Genomic DNA, 16,964 nt, shown 5'->3' on the forward strand with positions numbered 1-16,964 from the left:
ACATTTAATCGAGAGGACATATAACGTGGATAAAACCGTGCAGTAGGGACCAGCAGCTGCAGCTGCAGCTGCAGCAACACAGCATTTTGGGCACGGCTAACTTTTGGACAGCACGTTGAGGTCCTCCGTGCAGAGAGCACCACCGAGCCGTCGAGATTGGTTCGAAATGGTGGCGAAATTGACGGGGTCAGACCCCATGGCGAAAACAACAACTCAGTGATCCAACAAACCAACAATGAACTAAATGATTGATAAAATGCAAAGCACATTTAAGCCGAAGCCACACCATCACCCAACAGTGCAAGAGTCTGCAAATGAGCTTCCATCTCTAAGCATAGAAGTCTTCCCTTACTGTTTTTTACCATAAGAAATACCAAATATAATATGATGGGCCCAAGCTTTTTCATGTTTCTGAATCCAAGCTTACAACAGTCCCTTCTCCCTCCAAAGGCGAGGCCGGAAATTTGCATTTTGCGCTAATTTTCGTCACCTCCTCGATCGAATATATGAAGATCTTTCTCACCATCTTGCAGAATTCCCTGCAATTTAAGTAACAAGAAAAGGGTAAGCATTTTATCTAGAAACTAGCCACGAGGAGGCCACAAAAAGTGGATTACGTACAGCCAGGGATCATCGCCCACAAGCATCATGTCGCCCTCGTCATCGGTAAAAACAACGGACCATTTACTACGGGGAGAAAGCTCTCCCTCGATATCGAACATTCTCTCCAGCTCGTTTATGAGATCGTTGTATCCTTTCAATGAAGCTAAGTCAACGGCACGACCGACTGCAATGCCTTGCATTTGTACCTATGGAATCCACAAATCTTGTTTTTCATAAGAAATGTGCCTAAATAACCTAAATCAAAGCAGAGAATTTACCTTGGCACGAGTTCTCATGGAAGTTGCAGTGCCCTGCTTAGCCTGTATCTCCTTGGTTGAAGTCTCTGATGTTGCGACTTGCTTCTGCTCCTTGGATGACTTTGAAGTTTCTGTATTTGGATCAATAGGGGATGAAGCTGTATCAGTCACTCCCACTGCATTACTGCTATATCTCAAATTGAACCCGAACAACCGGCAGCCTGTAGACCTTTCAGAGTTTTTTCCTTTCTCAACTAGGTCATGCTTCAGGGCTTTGCATGGTCGGGATTGAACAAAAGATGAATCCACTGGTTTGCAAAAAACGTTTAGAGAGACATTTAAACGTGGTGAAGGTGGCCAGGCATTTTCAAGTTGAGTCATTGAGTTATAAACTCTACACTATTGATACGATTGTTATTAACTTCTTTCTGTCCATGGCCAAATAACTTGGCTGTCACGGCTTTGGACTTCAGCTGTGCTTCCGGTTCCTACTTGGGTTAGTTCGTGAGACACGGTTGACCCGCGACACCAGAAGGCCAAACCATCTGAATTTGCAGTCATTTCTACAATTTCAATAATTGAATCCCAAAGTTAATAAAGTCAGCACGCGAGAATCTAATTCAAATGCTTGAAAGGATAATTTTCCCGCACCGGAAGCCGGAATATAAACCGTTCGTGGTCTTTTGTTCTTCAAAGCCGGTTGTACAAGACTAATGGAAGTAGAAATGGGAAATGGCTCTATTTCCCAAGGAGAAACTCTCTCTGGCCTTTGTATTGTTGCAGGTTCATCCCATTGAATCTAAAAGGAGAAATAGTTGGGCAGAACTACTATCAAAAACAAGAAAAGAGTCGAGTTAGCATTTCAAATCACTGATTGAAAGCTATATTCAACCTTTAAGGGACCGCCATTTAGATTCTGACCAATGTGGGGAAATGTCTCCAACACCTACTATGGTCCCGTGAACCTGATTTCGAAAAAGGGTCAGAAACAACAGAAACACATGCCAAAGGGGAATCCATTTTTAATACCTTCTCTCAGGGAAGTCTTCACCCTCGAATCTCATCTTGAAACGCATGCCGATGGAGAACCCATTGTTAATAGCCTCCAGGTACTTGTTTGCTCCTATTATGAATTGGCTTGTCCTGAACATGAGCAGTCGAAAGAAACTCGGTCTCGAGATAAACATAACTACAAAGTACAAACAAATGATGTTAACCATATTTGCACCAAGAGATAAAATTAGAACCTTGGCTTGTAGACACAACAAAGAAAGTCTGAGTTGTAACTGCGTGAGCAGCAGTAGCGAGCACTCCTAAATGCATGCTCTGGCTGGAAATGACCGACGAATGGATTGTGCTTTGTTGATGAGCGAGCCGCCGAATCCCAACTCTTAGTTCTCCATTATCACCTCTAACAAAATCTCTTAGAAGTGATAAGGTACTCCACCATTTGTAAGTAAATGTCTCCGAGGTTGCCTGACCGTTTGTAATTACAAATCGAGAAAAGACCAAAAAATGAACAGGAGAGCTTGGAATGTGTTCTGAAAGCAATCTGAAATGGCACGAATCATTACCCCTATATATATGCTTGAACCGCCACTCGTACCGTGAAGATCCTTGGCAATCAATCCTGAGTTGGAGTAGCTTGATTCATATCCTGAACAAAATAACTAGAAACAGAATTCTAATCAAACACCACAATGCACAGTCTAACAAGGACAATTAACGTCATAAACCGACTTTTACCAATGGAGGCAGGCACTCGGTAGCATGCTTTCGGAGGACGGAAAACCCTCCATGAGTGCTAGTGTCAGATGCTGTAAAATCTTACAGAAGGAATGAACTGCCCTCTTCGGAGCCTCATCGGGAATGGATCAGGACTCATCGGTTCACTTTGCTGCAATTATTATAAGTCGTCGAGCTTGAAAACAAGTATTTCCTTGTTTCTATACAAGTGTATATGAGGTGAAATTGTTAGGGATAGCAGTCACTTACATCTGTTTCAGGCTGCAAAGTGATCTGAGCATAAACTTCATCAGTCTCTTGTTCTGCCTACAGAAAAAAAATACGAACACGGTGATCTCTTCGAGTTCGAAAAAAAAATAAAACAATTCAACACTAATAAGTAACAAGAACTGGAACCATAAACAGAATACCATTAACTGGACATGAAGAACACGACATAGGATCTTAGAAGGAAGATTAAACAATGGGGCTTCATGATTAAGTTCTTGATTAGTTGATGCTTCTAACTGCAGAGCAAAACAAGGGGCAGATTCCATATTTTATCTGTAACTGAGAAATTTAAATACCAGGAAGAATCTGAATAGTTTCCAGAACAAAATGGAGAATTACTTGTTCCATGTGACCCTGAGGGAAGTAAAAGACTCTCTCTTGAACCGAGGAATATCCACCAACGGGCCTGCGCATAATTTCCATATTTCTGGGTATAGATCATCACCACCACCCAAACCTATCAACCAATAAGGAAAAAGAAAAGAAAGTCAAACCGACAGACACAACAGAGGAAAAAATTAAAGCTTCAAGTGCCGTTTGGTAGCTGAGAAAATCAAAGGAAACGGATCAAATCAAAACTACACATCCAAGGTTTAGTTTCTCTTGCAAACAACAACAACAATGTCCGTACCACAAGTATAGGACAACCAAAAGGAAACCATTTCCTTCCTTGTAGTTTCTCGGCAGCCAAACAGAATTTTTCCAGACACGCACAAAAAATATCAAAAAAAGAACCCATTTTTGTCTAACTCAACACTCACCTGAATCCGCATGAGCCATCGACACGAGGACGTACCGAAGATGAAACAGCAGCAGCAGCAACAACACAACAACAGAAAAGCACTGAAGAAGATACACTGGAGCTAAAAAATACAGCATAAAAGTCTTTGAAGCAGGCAAAGTCTACCCATTAGCGGAGAACAGAAGATGCCTCCAGTAAGAGTCGTAACAAAGGGAATAAAAATAAAATAATATAAAAAACAGAGAATATAAGACTAATTAGACACGGATTATATATATATATAAATGAATTCATTGCTGGTAGGTAGTTTGTTTCCGACTGTGAAGAATTTTCATTATTATTCTGTGCTCCATCATTATAGCTTAATCGCCATACTTATAAGCAATATTCAACAGAAAGTTTTTCCCTTTGAACTAAACGCTCAGCCATTGCTAATCATGTATTGAAATTTAAAACTCCATTACATTAGAACGAGAGGATTATATTATTGATCGAAAGCAAAAATGGAGAAGAAAGGTGAGTTAGAGACAGTGTCAGGGCACACACACTGGGAGGAGCCCCATGGAGAAAAAAAATCTGACCAAACCATGTGTAAATGGGGATGGTCCACACAGTAAACGTTAGAACTGCAACCTCATAAAGCTACGCCACGTGGTGGTCGTGTCCGTACCAACGTGTCATAATCCGACTACTGTTGCCATCTCCGATGCAGGCAGGACATCCTGCTACGATTTCTTAAACATTTCAAAAATGATCCCTGAACTATATCATTGTTTTATAGAGACTCTCTACTAGTAAAACTTACCAAATAGTCATTCTACTATTTATATACTCTAAATTCATCATTTTCCGTTACAAATTTGATAGTTATCCTAGCTGAATGTAAACCTATTGATTGTGATATGATAAAATCTGATTCTAAAATTGTTTGAGTTGTATTTATAGATAGACTCTTTGTTTATATTATATCGTGGAATTATACATTTTGCCGTTGACCATCGAAATAGTAATGATGTTAATAGACATCGTTGAAATATTATTTTATGATATCTAATTAGCAGATTAACGTCAAGCTCAAACAATTGTCAAATTTTAATAAAAAAAAAGAATAAGTTTGAAACATACAAATAGTCTAATAATTATTTTATAATTTTTAATAATCAATAGATTCGATAAAAAATATATAACCATGTTGGAGAACAAATTCAATTATGTTTATGGATGAAGATTTGTTCTTACTTTAATTGCATCTTTCAAGATTATAAGCAACTCTTTTGACTAAATTAAAATTAAAAAGATCCCCAGCAAAGGACAAGGAAAAATCATATTATTGACCATGAAAGAAAAAAAATAAAATAGATAATAAATTATATTATAACATCTAACTAGAAAAATTCCAAAAACCAAAAAGAGAGAAGTTGACTTGAGAAAGATTTGGAAGCTTTTAGGCAGATAATAATATAATGGGAAATTAGATGATAGTGTGGGACAAAGTTCCTTTTCACACCCCCATGCGGACACCATTTTGTTCTTAGGGTTCGGCCATTACTTATATAAATTAGAGCAATTAAAATGCCTTTTTTTTCTCTCGGTACTTACATGCGTGGCAGGTTTAATTTTTTATTTTTTTATATATATACGGATTTGAATTCGAGATAATGACAGATTCAAAAATAATTTTTAGGGTGGGCACAGAGTCTAACAACACAAAATTTTTTAATACGTGAGAACAAATAAAATTTTAGAGTAGACATCATCATAAATTAACCGAAGAAAATTTAGTTTCAGGGTGGGCACTATTAGTAATTTAATCGAAAAAATTTAGATTTCAGGATAGATATGTGTCCACCCTTAATTATATGCGACTCCGCCACTGACCCGATACCTTTCTTAAATGATATTAAGTTGATTACTATTTTAACCTACCCATTAATAAAATGGCCTCTTTACAACCCTTAGATTCCAGTTCTATATGATTTGTTATCCAATTTTCTAATTCTTTATGTGTGACAAAAACCTAATTCAACCTAGATTTAGGGCTGTCCGGCTGATAATATTCGGGATGGGCCTTTTGCTTTTGTGTTTACTTGGCAAAAGTGCCCAAATAAGGCATGTCAATCAAAGTGCTTAATTGCTATGTCTTTCTTTGACTATGAGGGCACTTATGGTAGGCGAAAGTTCATGGGTGGGGATCAAAACACATAGGGTGGCTATTATAGGGCCTAGGGATATGGAATTGGGGGGCTTTATTTGAAATAATTTAAAACAATTGGGCCTCTTTATATCAAAAGATAAATACAGGAGGACCCAAACTTTCAAGGCATAACTCACAATATGTTGACTAAAAAATAATATCCGATTGATTATTTATTAATACATGTGATTTATAAGTTGTAGTGTTTATTTTAAAGATATTTAATTATTTGATAATAATATTTAAATACACCAACAATCAGTTAATTTAGTAGAATGAGGTGTTAGATCCCTTAAGCAAGGTCAGGTGTTCGAATCCTTACGAATGTGAATGTAGTAAACTAGATTGGGAAGGTCGCCTTTTCCTCTATAGTACCCGATCGGGATTAGTCGATCAATAGATTGGATACCGGTGGTTATACAAAAAAATGCTCATATACTCTATAATCACTGGTGCTCAAACGATAAAAAAAATAGGGTAACTTATGCGTTTAGTACTTTAACTATCAATTTTGATATGTTTTAGTAACTAAACTTTCAAATTTTTAAAATCATACCCAATGTTTTTTTCGTTTCATTTTAGTATCCCTCTGTTAAATACTTAATGGGATTGTCACAACTCACAACTTGACACTTTGTATGGGTAAATTACATCATTAATCGTTTAATTATATTCTCACTCCTATTTTGGTAATTGAAGTTTATTTTCTTTTAATTTAATTACTTAACTTTCATATTACTCTTGATTTAATCACTCTAACTTTTAAATTATTTTTTTATTTTAATTATATTAATAAAATAAAATATAATTTCACAAAATATTATTAATAAAATAAATTAGAGTGGTTAAAATATGAGCAATTTGAAACTTGAGAATTTGAATTAAAATTTTTCAAACTTTAATGACAAAAAATAAGAGTGAGAAGATAATTAATGGATGAAATGTACTTTACCCATGGAAAAATGTCATGTGCAAAAATTCTGTTAGAATTTTATTGGCATGGTACAAAAATGAAATAAAAACTAAACGTTTAATTTAGTAATTTAACTATAAATTTTGATTCGTTTTAGTATCTATTAGTCGATGAAATCTGATAGAGTTGGGCTTCCTTTTGAAAGAGATACAGGGCCTAAAGTTTCAAGTCTCAACACAAACTTTCCGAGCCCTCGAGCTTGGCCTTCTATTGGGTTCTAAACGGTTTATTTCCGGTTTTAATCCCTTAACTATGTTAAAATTGTGATTTAATTCCTTTACTCTAATTTGGCATAGTTTGATCTTATTAATAAGTCCAAATTGATGACACTAATAATTACCATAGTTAAAATGTTGACATAAATTTGTTTTAGAAAATAACTTTAAAACTTTGGATAATATTATAAAAGAAGATAATCTAAATTAATGGATTATATCATATTAGTATACGGTTTGATTCACATATTTTAACACACTTGAAGGACTGAAACCACAATTAGAGAAATAAAAGGTTTACATTAGCAATAATCACTGATTAAAAGTAAATGATTATATATGTATTTTTTCATATCATAGTCAGATGCATTATATTAAATTATATATTCAATAACAGAAATGTTGTTCTCTTTAGAGGTCCTAAATCCGAACAACTTCGTGTTAATAAATCTCAAATTTGCATGTAAAATTGTTGGTGTAATTATCTTGTAGGATTTTACCTTATCTTCAACCTGGCTCCATTTAGTGCTATACCTAAATTAGTGGATGACACTCGATGGTGCCATGAATGGAGGAGATTTTAGGGTTGGCTGCCTTAACCAATAGGGCATAGGCTATTTCAATGAAGCATTTAACAGGATAAAAATGGACATCTTTATGGGAAGACCGACAAAACTATTCGACCCTACTTTTATTCCCCTAGACAAAGTGAGGGCAAGGACCTCTCCAATGGCAGGCGACATCAAAACGTAGGTCAGTTTCTTCTCAAAGAGATGCACCAATTCATCTTTTTGTTTCTAGCATGGATTTATCATTGTTTTTTTCGTCCGATTTTAAACTTTTGCTTTGACTTATCATAGGAATTTTTTGTTGCACAAATAATAATAATTTTGTTAATGCGACGGAATTTAAAAAAGCATGTGTGATTTCACTTGTATTAGAGGCCAAGAAAGCCATTAAATTTATTTTGGCATGCTGGTCCGTCCACTTGTCTTATGTCCTCTTCACATGGCTTCACTTTCATGTTCTTCTCAGCCCCTTGAATTATTTGCCTTGTCTTCTTCGAAACTTTACTCATCACCTCCTTTTCATCACACCCTTCCTCAGCATTGCTTCTTAATTATGAGAATTCGTATGGACATTTGCAATTAGGACTTAATTATGAGCAAATTATTTTTAAATGACTTCAATATAAAATAAGTGTCCAAACTAGAATCGGCGCCTGAAGTATTTTTTTGACTCATCCCGATGCCTAAAGTTACATAATTTACGACTTTAGCTGTCCAAACCGTCAACAGTGCCATTAACTGATAAGTGTCACAATATGATGATTTTAAAAAATTTATTTAAAATTAGGAAATCAAAATTATATATTAAAAAAACATAAAGTTTTGAAATAATCTCAAAACTTTAAAATCTTTCATTTCAACCCCTAAACTCACATCGACCATCGACGAAGCTCCACCCACCTTCACCTCTCCCCGACGAATCGATGTTTTATACCCGTAAACCATACGATGAAAATTGTGATGCCACACGATTCCGACGATCAATCGAAGGAAACTACGACAACGTATGACTAGGAGGATGGCAGGGATATCGACGGCGAAGATGGTCATGGTCGGAAAGAGCGGCAATGGTGAATTAAGGTTAGGATTTGAGGATTTTAGGGATTTTGATTTTTTTTAATAATTTTGAGAGAAATTAGTTTTTTATAATATAATAAAATTTTAATACTATTTTCAAAATAAATTTTAAAATCACCATATTGTGACACATACCACTTAACGGAAGAAATTAACATCGTTGATGATCCGGGTTCTTAAAATGATAACGTCTGTAACGTTAGACACCAAGATTAATAAAAAATTATTTTAGACATCTATTCGTGAAAAGAAATATATTTTGAACACTTATTTTATATTTAATACTTCTTAAATTGATAAGTTGTTTAAAAAAATATAAATATAAAAGATGTGGTGTAGTAGTTGTAATTGTGTTGTCATTCATTATCTACTAGATTATGTTTCATTACATAATGGTTGGAGAATTGTACTGTAACACACTTAACTCGTTTATACGTATCCGATTACGAGTCAAAAATATCAAATAGCATCTACAAAACATATTATAGTTGAAAATCAGTATAAATTTAAATTTTTAAAACTTATCCATTTAATTATTCTAATAGAATATTATGTTGACATAAAATCATATTATAATATTTAAAACATCCAAATCATTATCAATTTTAGGCAACAACGAGACAGTTTTATGTTGTTTCCAATCATAAAGTAAACTCCCTAATAATTGTCTATAATAACTGTCTAATTTAAAATATATTTTTTTCTAAAACACAAAACTTAGATTCATATTTATATTCATAATAATATATCTCAGACATTTCCTTTTCGTATACATGTCATATAGAAAATTTAAAAAAAGTAGGATGTATTATTGTACCTGCAATTATTCTTTGTTGATTGATGTTAAGCTCCACTCCTTACTTCATTTGCTCTTCTTAACCTACGAGTGAAAATCATCACACGCTAAATATACACTTAGTGAGACATTATAAATAAACTAAAGTGATATCATATATAAAACAACTTAATAATATTATAATAATTTAAAACATTAAACTTTAATTTAAATAAAATCATTAAATATTCAAACCGACTTATTCAAGACCTTTTTCTTAATCAGAAACCTGAAAATCATCATCTCATGATTTTGTCAAAACCATGATAATCAATATCAAACATAATAATCATGTCATATTCTTTTTCATTCAAATATATTTAAGAACATTTTATATTTTATTTTCTTCTTTCAATTTCATATTCATTTTTCACATTTTAGAACTGATTTCCAAACTCATAATTTACTTTCAGATTTGTAGCTTTACTTTCAGACTCGTAGTTTTACTTTCAGACTCGTAGTTTTACTTTCATGATCATAGCCCAATGCATATTTATGAGAATGCAAGGTACGTGAGTCAGACGAGTATGCGCAATATGCACTTCACGGTGTTAATCATAACTTATCATAAGATGCACTACAAGTGCAATCACATCATTTGCACCCAATGTGCCATACATAATGTACATGAATGTACTAGATCATAATCATATTCACTTTACCTCATGACATGCCAATTGTACCTACGACTCTCAATGCAACATACAATGGGCTTTTCCATTAATTATTATCATTTTCCATTCATCATCATAAAACTCATAACTTGGGCAGTTCATACCCTAAAATAATTCAGACACCATTTCTGAAATCATTAAAGAAATATTTCTTCATTTAAATTCATATCATTCTTAGAAATCATTTTGGAGAAATCATTTTGGAGCATTCATTCAAATACATTTTTCAGGAAATATTATTTAAAATCATATTGAGTAATTTCATAACCAAAACAATTATATATCCCTTATACGACATCATAAAAATATTCCATACTTAGAATAAAATCATACTTTAAAAATAATAGGAGGTTGACTTATCACAAGTCTTCCTCAATCATAATAATTAAATAAATAAAATGCACTCACTTTGATACTTTAATTATAACTCAACATATAAGCCTCAGTACGCTCTAAGTTTAAACCTTTGTTTTCAATTTACTTTTGATCACTAAATTTATCACAACTTCATACTCTAGCAGTTTGTACTACCTTCAAAGAATTATTATTATGTATCAATATACACACTTAAAAATTATTGCGTTTGCACCAATGAAAACTAGACTCGAATATGAATCTAACCATATAAGTCATTTCTTTTATTTCAGTTTATACAATTTATAGTGAATTTTCAAAGTTGACTTACATAAGCTATTTTGAGTAGAAGCAATTGCCTTGTTTTCTTACCTATCTTCGGTTAAAAATTCATGTATTATTGTATACTCCTCAAAATTAGTATCCGTTTGTTTTAAAAGAAACTGAAATTACATACGAATCCAATGGTATAAAAATCATATTCTAATCATTTATATAAAATTTATGGTGATTTTCTAAACTTACTATTCAAAATATAATTTCTTAGCAGCTTTCACTAAGAACCATCCTTAGCTTATTCTCTCATTCTATTAGCTTACCAAATAAACATATATGCATGAATCACAAATCATATAACATTTAGGAGTCAGTTTTACTATCGTAACTCTGTCCTTGACTCATCGCAAGCCAACATTTGCACAACAACATAAATACGAATTAAGTATGCACTCACCTGGTGTCCTTAGCTTATAAACCTTCATTAGTAATGCACATTTATCCTTAAGCTTCTCCTTAGCTTTAATATTGCTTGATCTTGATTTCAACCATAATCTAAATGGGCACTGTTTACAAAACATATACATTTCAACCCACATATTAGAATCTTATTAACACAGGCATACAACAGAAAATAAATTCCTAAAAATCTTTCGATGTTCATCCGACATTAACTTCATGTCACAATGTTAATATTGACCTTAATACTTTAAATTGATCATTCAAGTCCCCTTTTTTCTACTTCACGTAACTTCACATAACATTTCCGACTTTATAATTTAACTATCAATTATTAATTCTTTTAGAATTCATCTCAACTTTTCCTTTTTATTCTAATTAGCACTTTGCACTTTAGCTTTCATTCAAGCTTCATTTAACATAATTAAAATTTCCAGCATTCAATTTCAGCATAATACCTCAACAATTTCATAATTACAACTTAAGTCCATAACTTTTCTATAATTACAATTTAGGTCCTCAAACTTTGTCAACTTTCCAAAATAGTCAGATTTCACATTCTAACATCAATTTTTAACACTTCAACATTAATTTCCAGCATAGTTCATAATGTATTGAACAACTTCACATCAACCCTATAACTTTTCAAAATTGTTGAATAAGACTCCTAACTTTCAAAAAAATTACAGAATAGCCCCAATAACTTTCTAAAACTTGTAGAACCCTTCCAACATCATTTCTAAGCTTAGGGAAATTTTTCCATATTTTCCCCCAATTTATTCATCATGGCCGAGTTTCTAGGGTTAGGGATTTTAATATTTTCAACTTGATTTAAGCATGAATTCTACCTCAATTCAACATTTCAAAGCTTCCACAATCAAACCCCTAGCATAATTTAACCAAATCACAAACTTCCTAAAATTCTAGAGTTAGGTCGAGTGTCACATATAACTTTATACTTAATTTTAATCATCACACATACCTGAAAATTAATCTACAACATCAAAAATATAATAATTTTCCATCAAATCTTCAAAATTAAACATGTCATTCATAACCCTACTCCAAATCTCATCATATAAGCATAATTTCCACGTAATTTTTATACCAATTGATAGAGAGTTTCATGTAGATTAATTATCTATCTAATAGCTAAATTCAAAAATCAATCAAATAAACTTAAAAATGACATTGAAAATTTTTACCTTGAAACCATGGTGATTCACGTTCAAGCTTGAAGAAATCCGAAATTTCCTGGAAATTTTCTTCATAATTCACCCAATACACCTGACTTTAATATAATTAAATGAATTTAAAACATATTTAATTATAAATTACCATTTTAACCTTACTAAAATATAATAATTTTCACTTTGCCGTTGTTATGACATCATCCCTGACATCATCGTATCCATATCATCTTCAAAATCAAGGATGAAGAAATAAAAATTGACTTTCTAACTTTATCCTTGGCACTTTTCAAAAGTTGCAATTTAGTCACTAAATCTCACGTTTTTAGTTTAACATAGAAAACCAACATAAATTCCACTAATCCATGTTAAATTTCATTGCTCTAAATTATGAAAATAATATTTTTAACCTTTCTCTAGCATCCTTCAAATTTTGAGAAATTTCGGTTCGATCAAATTATTCGATTTTTTATCGAACTTAATTACTTTATAGCTTTTAACACAAATTCTGAATCAAAAATTTGATTCCTGCGAAAATGCCATTCATAGAGGCAAACTATTCATGTATTGAATAAAAATTCTTTTTGTAAAAATTATCACTTTGGTCCTTAAACTTTTTTCAAATTTATACTTTGATCACCAAACTTTCAGAACTTATATTTTGGTCATTAGTCAAAATTTTGGGATACTACATGTATTGTTGTTACTGTTTATGGATACGTGCATAACAGTGGGTGAGGTCCACAAAAGGATTGGCATAATAAAAGGTTCCAAGGCCTAGCCGAACTTTGTATTGTGCCAATATTTTACCATTGTGTGGTCCATTCGAATATCCCTTTCATGCACAGTTGCGTCCACTTCTAACAGTTTCACCCACGCTCCAATGTTATTTTCATTTAATCGTGAATAATACGAAAATGTTGCATGAACTAATTTATTTTACTAATTCAAAAAATAGTTATGTTTTTTTAACAGCAACATTTATCTAATAATTTTGAAAACTAACGGATCAGTCATATTCCTTGATGGTTAAATCTAAAACCTACATGAAAATCACATGCACGCACACCTTCGTGCAAGTGACAGCGAGTGAGGTGAAATTAGAATCTAAAGCATTTGTCGTAATTACGAAAAATTATTAGATGGATTTAACTTATTATGATATTTATGTTCACAATTAATAAAATACATCCATCTTATTTTTTCTACCGTAAATCTTATTGATTAGAATCATAGATGACGTGATAAGCTGAATGTATCAAATAATTTCTCCGTAATTACACACTTTTACTTTTACTCTCTATATTATGGTTAAATTTATGACTTTATCATACCACTTTAATTTCACATAATTTGACCTTTTATTTTTATAATAATATTATTAAATGCTATTAATAATATTATTAGTTGTTACATTAAACTGACGATATTATTTTTCTAAAAAATATCAGTGTTCGAGTGATAAGTAATTCTTTATTAATGAACATGATTAATTCAAATTTTGAGGGATCTTAACTTATGACTAATTATTAGGAAAAAATTACTTTAATGACAATAATTAATGATATTATTAATTTAGACATACAAACAACTTCATAAAAATATGATTAAAGTCTCAAATTTCAACATATATAATAGTAGAGAAAATTAAATTAAAAGGATTATTTTTCTAACATAATTCTAGAATATTTAATTTGAATTAGACACGACTAATTATACCTAAGAAAAATAGAAAACTCCACGTACTATCAAAGCACCTCCTATTAATTCACTTAATCTATTTTAACACATAATCAAGTTTTTTTAATTAATTTGATATAAGTATAAGACAATATATGATAACTATTCCTTATAACATTGAATCCTTACCTCTTTGACATTCATAGTATGGAACCCGAATCCTCAAAGAATAATAACAGTTTCTTTGTCACAAAGGTCACTTGGTTAGGGCGGTAATCAAGTTGGGAATCAATGGAAAGAGAGATGAAATAATGGTAAAAATAATTAATCTTGAACCCTAAAAATTGTAGGAAGAGAGTGAATTAATGGTGAAACTTACCTTGCCAAGTAGACTTGCCATCATAACCACAAAACCTAAACCATCTATATAGTATAATGCCAAATACGTTCATAAACAGCGTAGACGAGAAGTTGGTGAAACATTAATGGAGTTTTCGTTTCATTACAGACATGTCAAGAAGTGTTGCTGTGGCTGAGCTTCTCCATCTAGCCACGACGATTCGCCGGCGAACGTCGTCCACCCACAAGAATTCCATTGCCAATCGCTGTTCGTCAACTCCGGCAGTTCTATCTCGCCCCAGAAATCGTCCCCGCCGCGTGTCTTGCCGTCTTCGGACGATTCTTCTTGAATTTTCTTCGACGAAGCGGCCGAATGCGCTGCCTTCGCGGCCGCGGCTTGAATATCCCGAGCCGTGCACGTCGACGGTACGGGTAAATCATCCACTTCGTCGGGGAAGTTCAGCTGCGCTTTGCTTCCTCGTAAGCAGAACGCAGCCACGTCATAGGCTTTGGCGGCCATTTCCGGCACGGGAAACGAGCCGAGCCAAATGCGTGACTTCTTGCGCGGCTCTCGAATCTCCGACACCCATTTTCCCCACCGCCTCTTCCGAACGCCCCGGTACACGGGATGCCGACTTCCGCTGCCCTTCGGACCGTGTTTCGGGTCGGTCTTGACGGTGGTGGAGGATTCAGGCGAGGCAGTGGTATAGTCATCTTCGGTACATGGTGGTTGCTCCATTACATTAGAGCCGTTTCCTGTAAGTGTTGCAAAGCATTTATATTTGCATTAGACGTTGCAACTGTTAGGTACAATTACATAAATGCCCATACCAAAGTCGAGGGATGTCAATTGTCAAACATTAAAGCATCCTATTGCGGGACCATGTACGCGCCACTTGTACAAAAGTTTAAGGACTAAGAGTATAATTAATAATTTTTATAAGATATAATCTAAATTAATCTAAGGGTAAAGCATATAAACGTCTCCTGCTTATAGTGCATTATTTTATAGAATCATATTACTATTAAAAGTTACAGAATGATCCTTTTACTATAGAATTATGCTTTGTTGAGTTCCTGAAATATTAAAAGTTATAAAATGATCATCCGACTATTTATTGCGTTCTAACCACATTTTTGTTAAAAAGATGATGACAGTTTGAGCTAGATGTTAACCTACAGATCGAGATATGATAGTCGTTTGAGATTCTGATATCATATTATATCATATCACAATGAGTATGTTAACGTCTAGCTCAAATTGCTATCAAAATTTTAATGGAAAATGATGAGTTTGGAACACAATGAATATTCATGTGATCATTTTGTAGATTTCAATAATCAAGTGACTCAACAAAACAATATCTTATATTTAGGAGATCATTTTGTAACTTTTAATATTCGAGGAACTTTATAAATCAATACACAGTCGAGAACTATTTGTATACTTTACCCTAAATTAATACCGATGATAATATTAAAAAATACAAAAATATGGTAATAGAAAAACTATGGACATTTGTAAAAAAAATTATCCTAATCAAAATTTAAATTTATTTTATCAATAATCAGTTAGTCTAGCGAGATAAAGTACTAGATTTTTAAGTAAAGTCAAAGGTTTGAACTTTGATATTTGTGAATAGAGCAAATTGAATTGGGAGAGTCGTTGTTGTCTTTACAGTACTCGATCTATATTAGTCGGTTAATGCATCGCATATCAATGATTATTTCAAAAAATAAATTTATTTTAAGGGTAAAGTATAGTAATGTTCACTGAACATTTCTGAAGCTTTCATTTAGGTCCCCTAACTTTTAAAACTTGCAATACAGTCCCCTAACATTTATTCCATTTGCAATATGGTCCCCCAACTTAAACCACTGTTAGAAAATTAGAATAAATTATATAATCGGTCATTAAACTTTTCAGACACTTGAATTTAGGTCTCCCAACATTTAAAACTTGTAAAACAGTCCTTAATTTCATTATAAACCCGATTTCCAAAGTAATTCAATTTCATTCTAAACCATTGATTCTACTAAATCATAAATGATCACTGTATGAGCAAATTCAGGTGAATCATAAATGATCGCACTGTAAAACACTGAAGGGTTAGGTACTCAAATCTGATAAAAAAAATAGCATGCAAGAACATAGTGGTACTTAAATCATAATGCTCCAAATGAGTGTTCCGAATTTCATATAGTCAAAAGTTGAAGAAATGAGCAGAGTTTATGGGAAGTTGAAATACCGAATAGAGTGCTTCCATTTTGCTATTCGGGATGTTTAATCAATGCATATTGTTATTCAAAATTGATATAAATAGTTAAACAAACCTCAAATTTATATTGAAATAAATATTGTCAAATAGTAAATTCATGTTCAAAATTTTAAAACACCTTAATTTCATTCTAAACCCTAAATTCCAAAATAATTCAATTACATTCTAAACCTTAAATTGAAGTATTTTAGAATTTGGGGTTTAAAATTTAATTGAATTATTTTGGAATTTA

General features: G+C 32.8%; 1 protein-coding gene and 1 pseudogene across 1 annotated transcript; both read right to left on the reverse strand.

The window, feature by feature from the left end:
• Positions 1-271: 271 nt before the first annotated feature.
• Positions 272-3,805, reverse strand: LOC120205522 (annotated as a pseudogene).
• A 10,684-nt stretch (positions 3,806-14,489) lies between these two features.
• Positions 14,490-15,192, reverse strand: LOC120205524 (ethylene-responsive transcription factor ERF023-like). Its single transcript, XM_039205372.1, has one exon. It carries the CDS (start codon positions 15,190-15,192, stop codon positions 14,617-14,619), a length of 576 nt encoding a protein of 191 aa, XP_039061303.1. The 3' UTR covers positions 14,490-14,616.
• Positions 15,193-16,964: the final 1,772 nt, after the last annotated feature.

The sequence above is a fragment of the Hibiscus syriacus genome, unplaced genomic scaffold (assembly GCF_006381635.1).
Source record: "Hibiscus syriacus cultivar Baekdansim isolate YM2019G1 unplaced genomic scaffold, ASM638163v2 tig00012523_pilon, whole genome shotgun sequence".
NCBI classification, from domain to species: Eukaryota; Viridiplantae; Streptophyta; class Magnoliopsida; order Malvales; family Malvaceae; genus Hibiscus; species Hibiscus syriacus.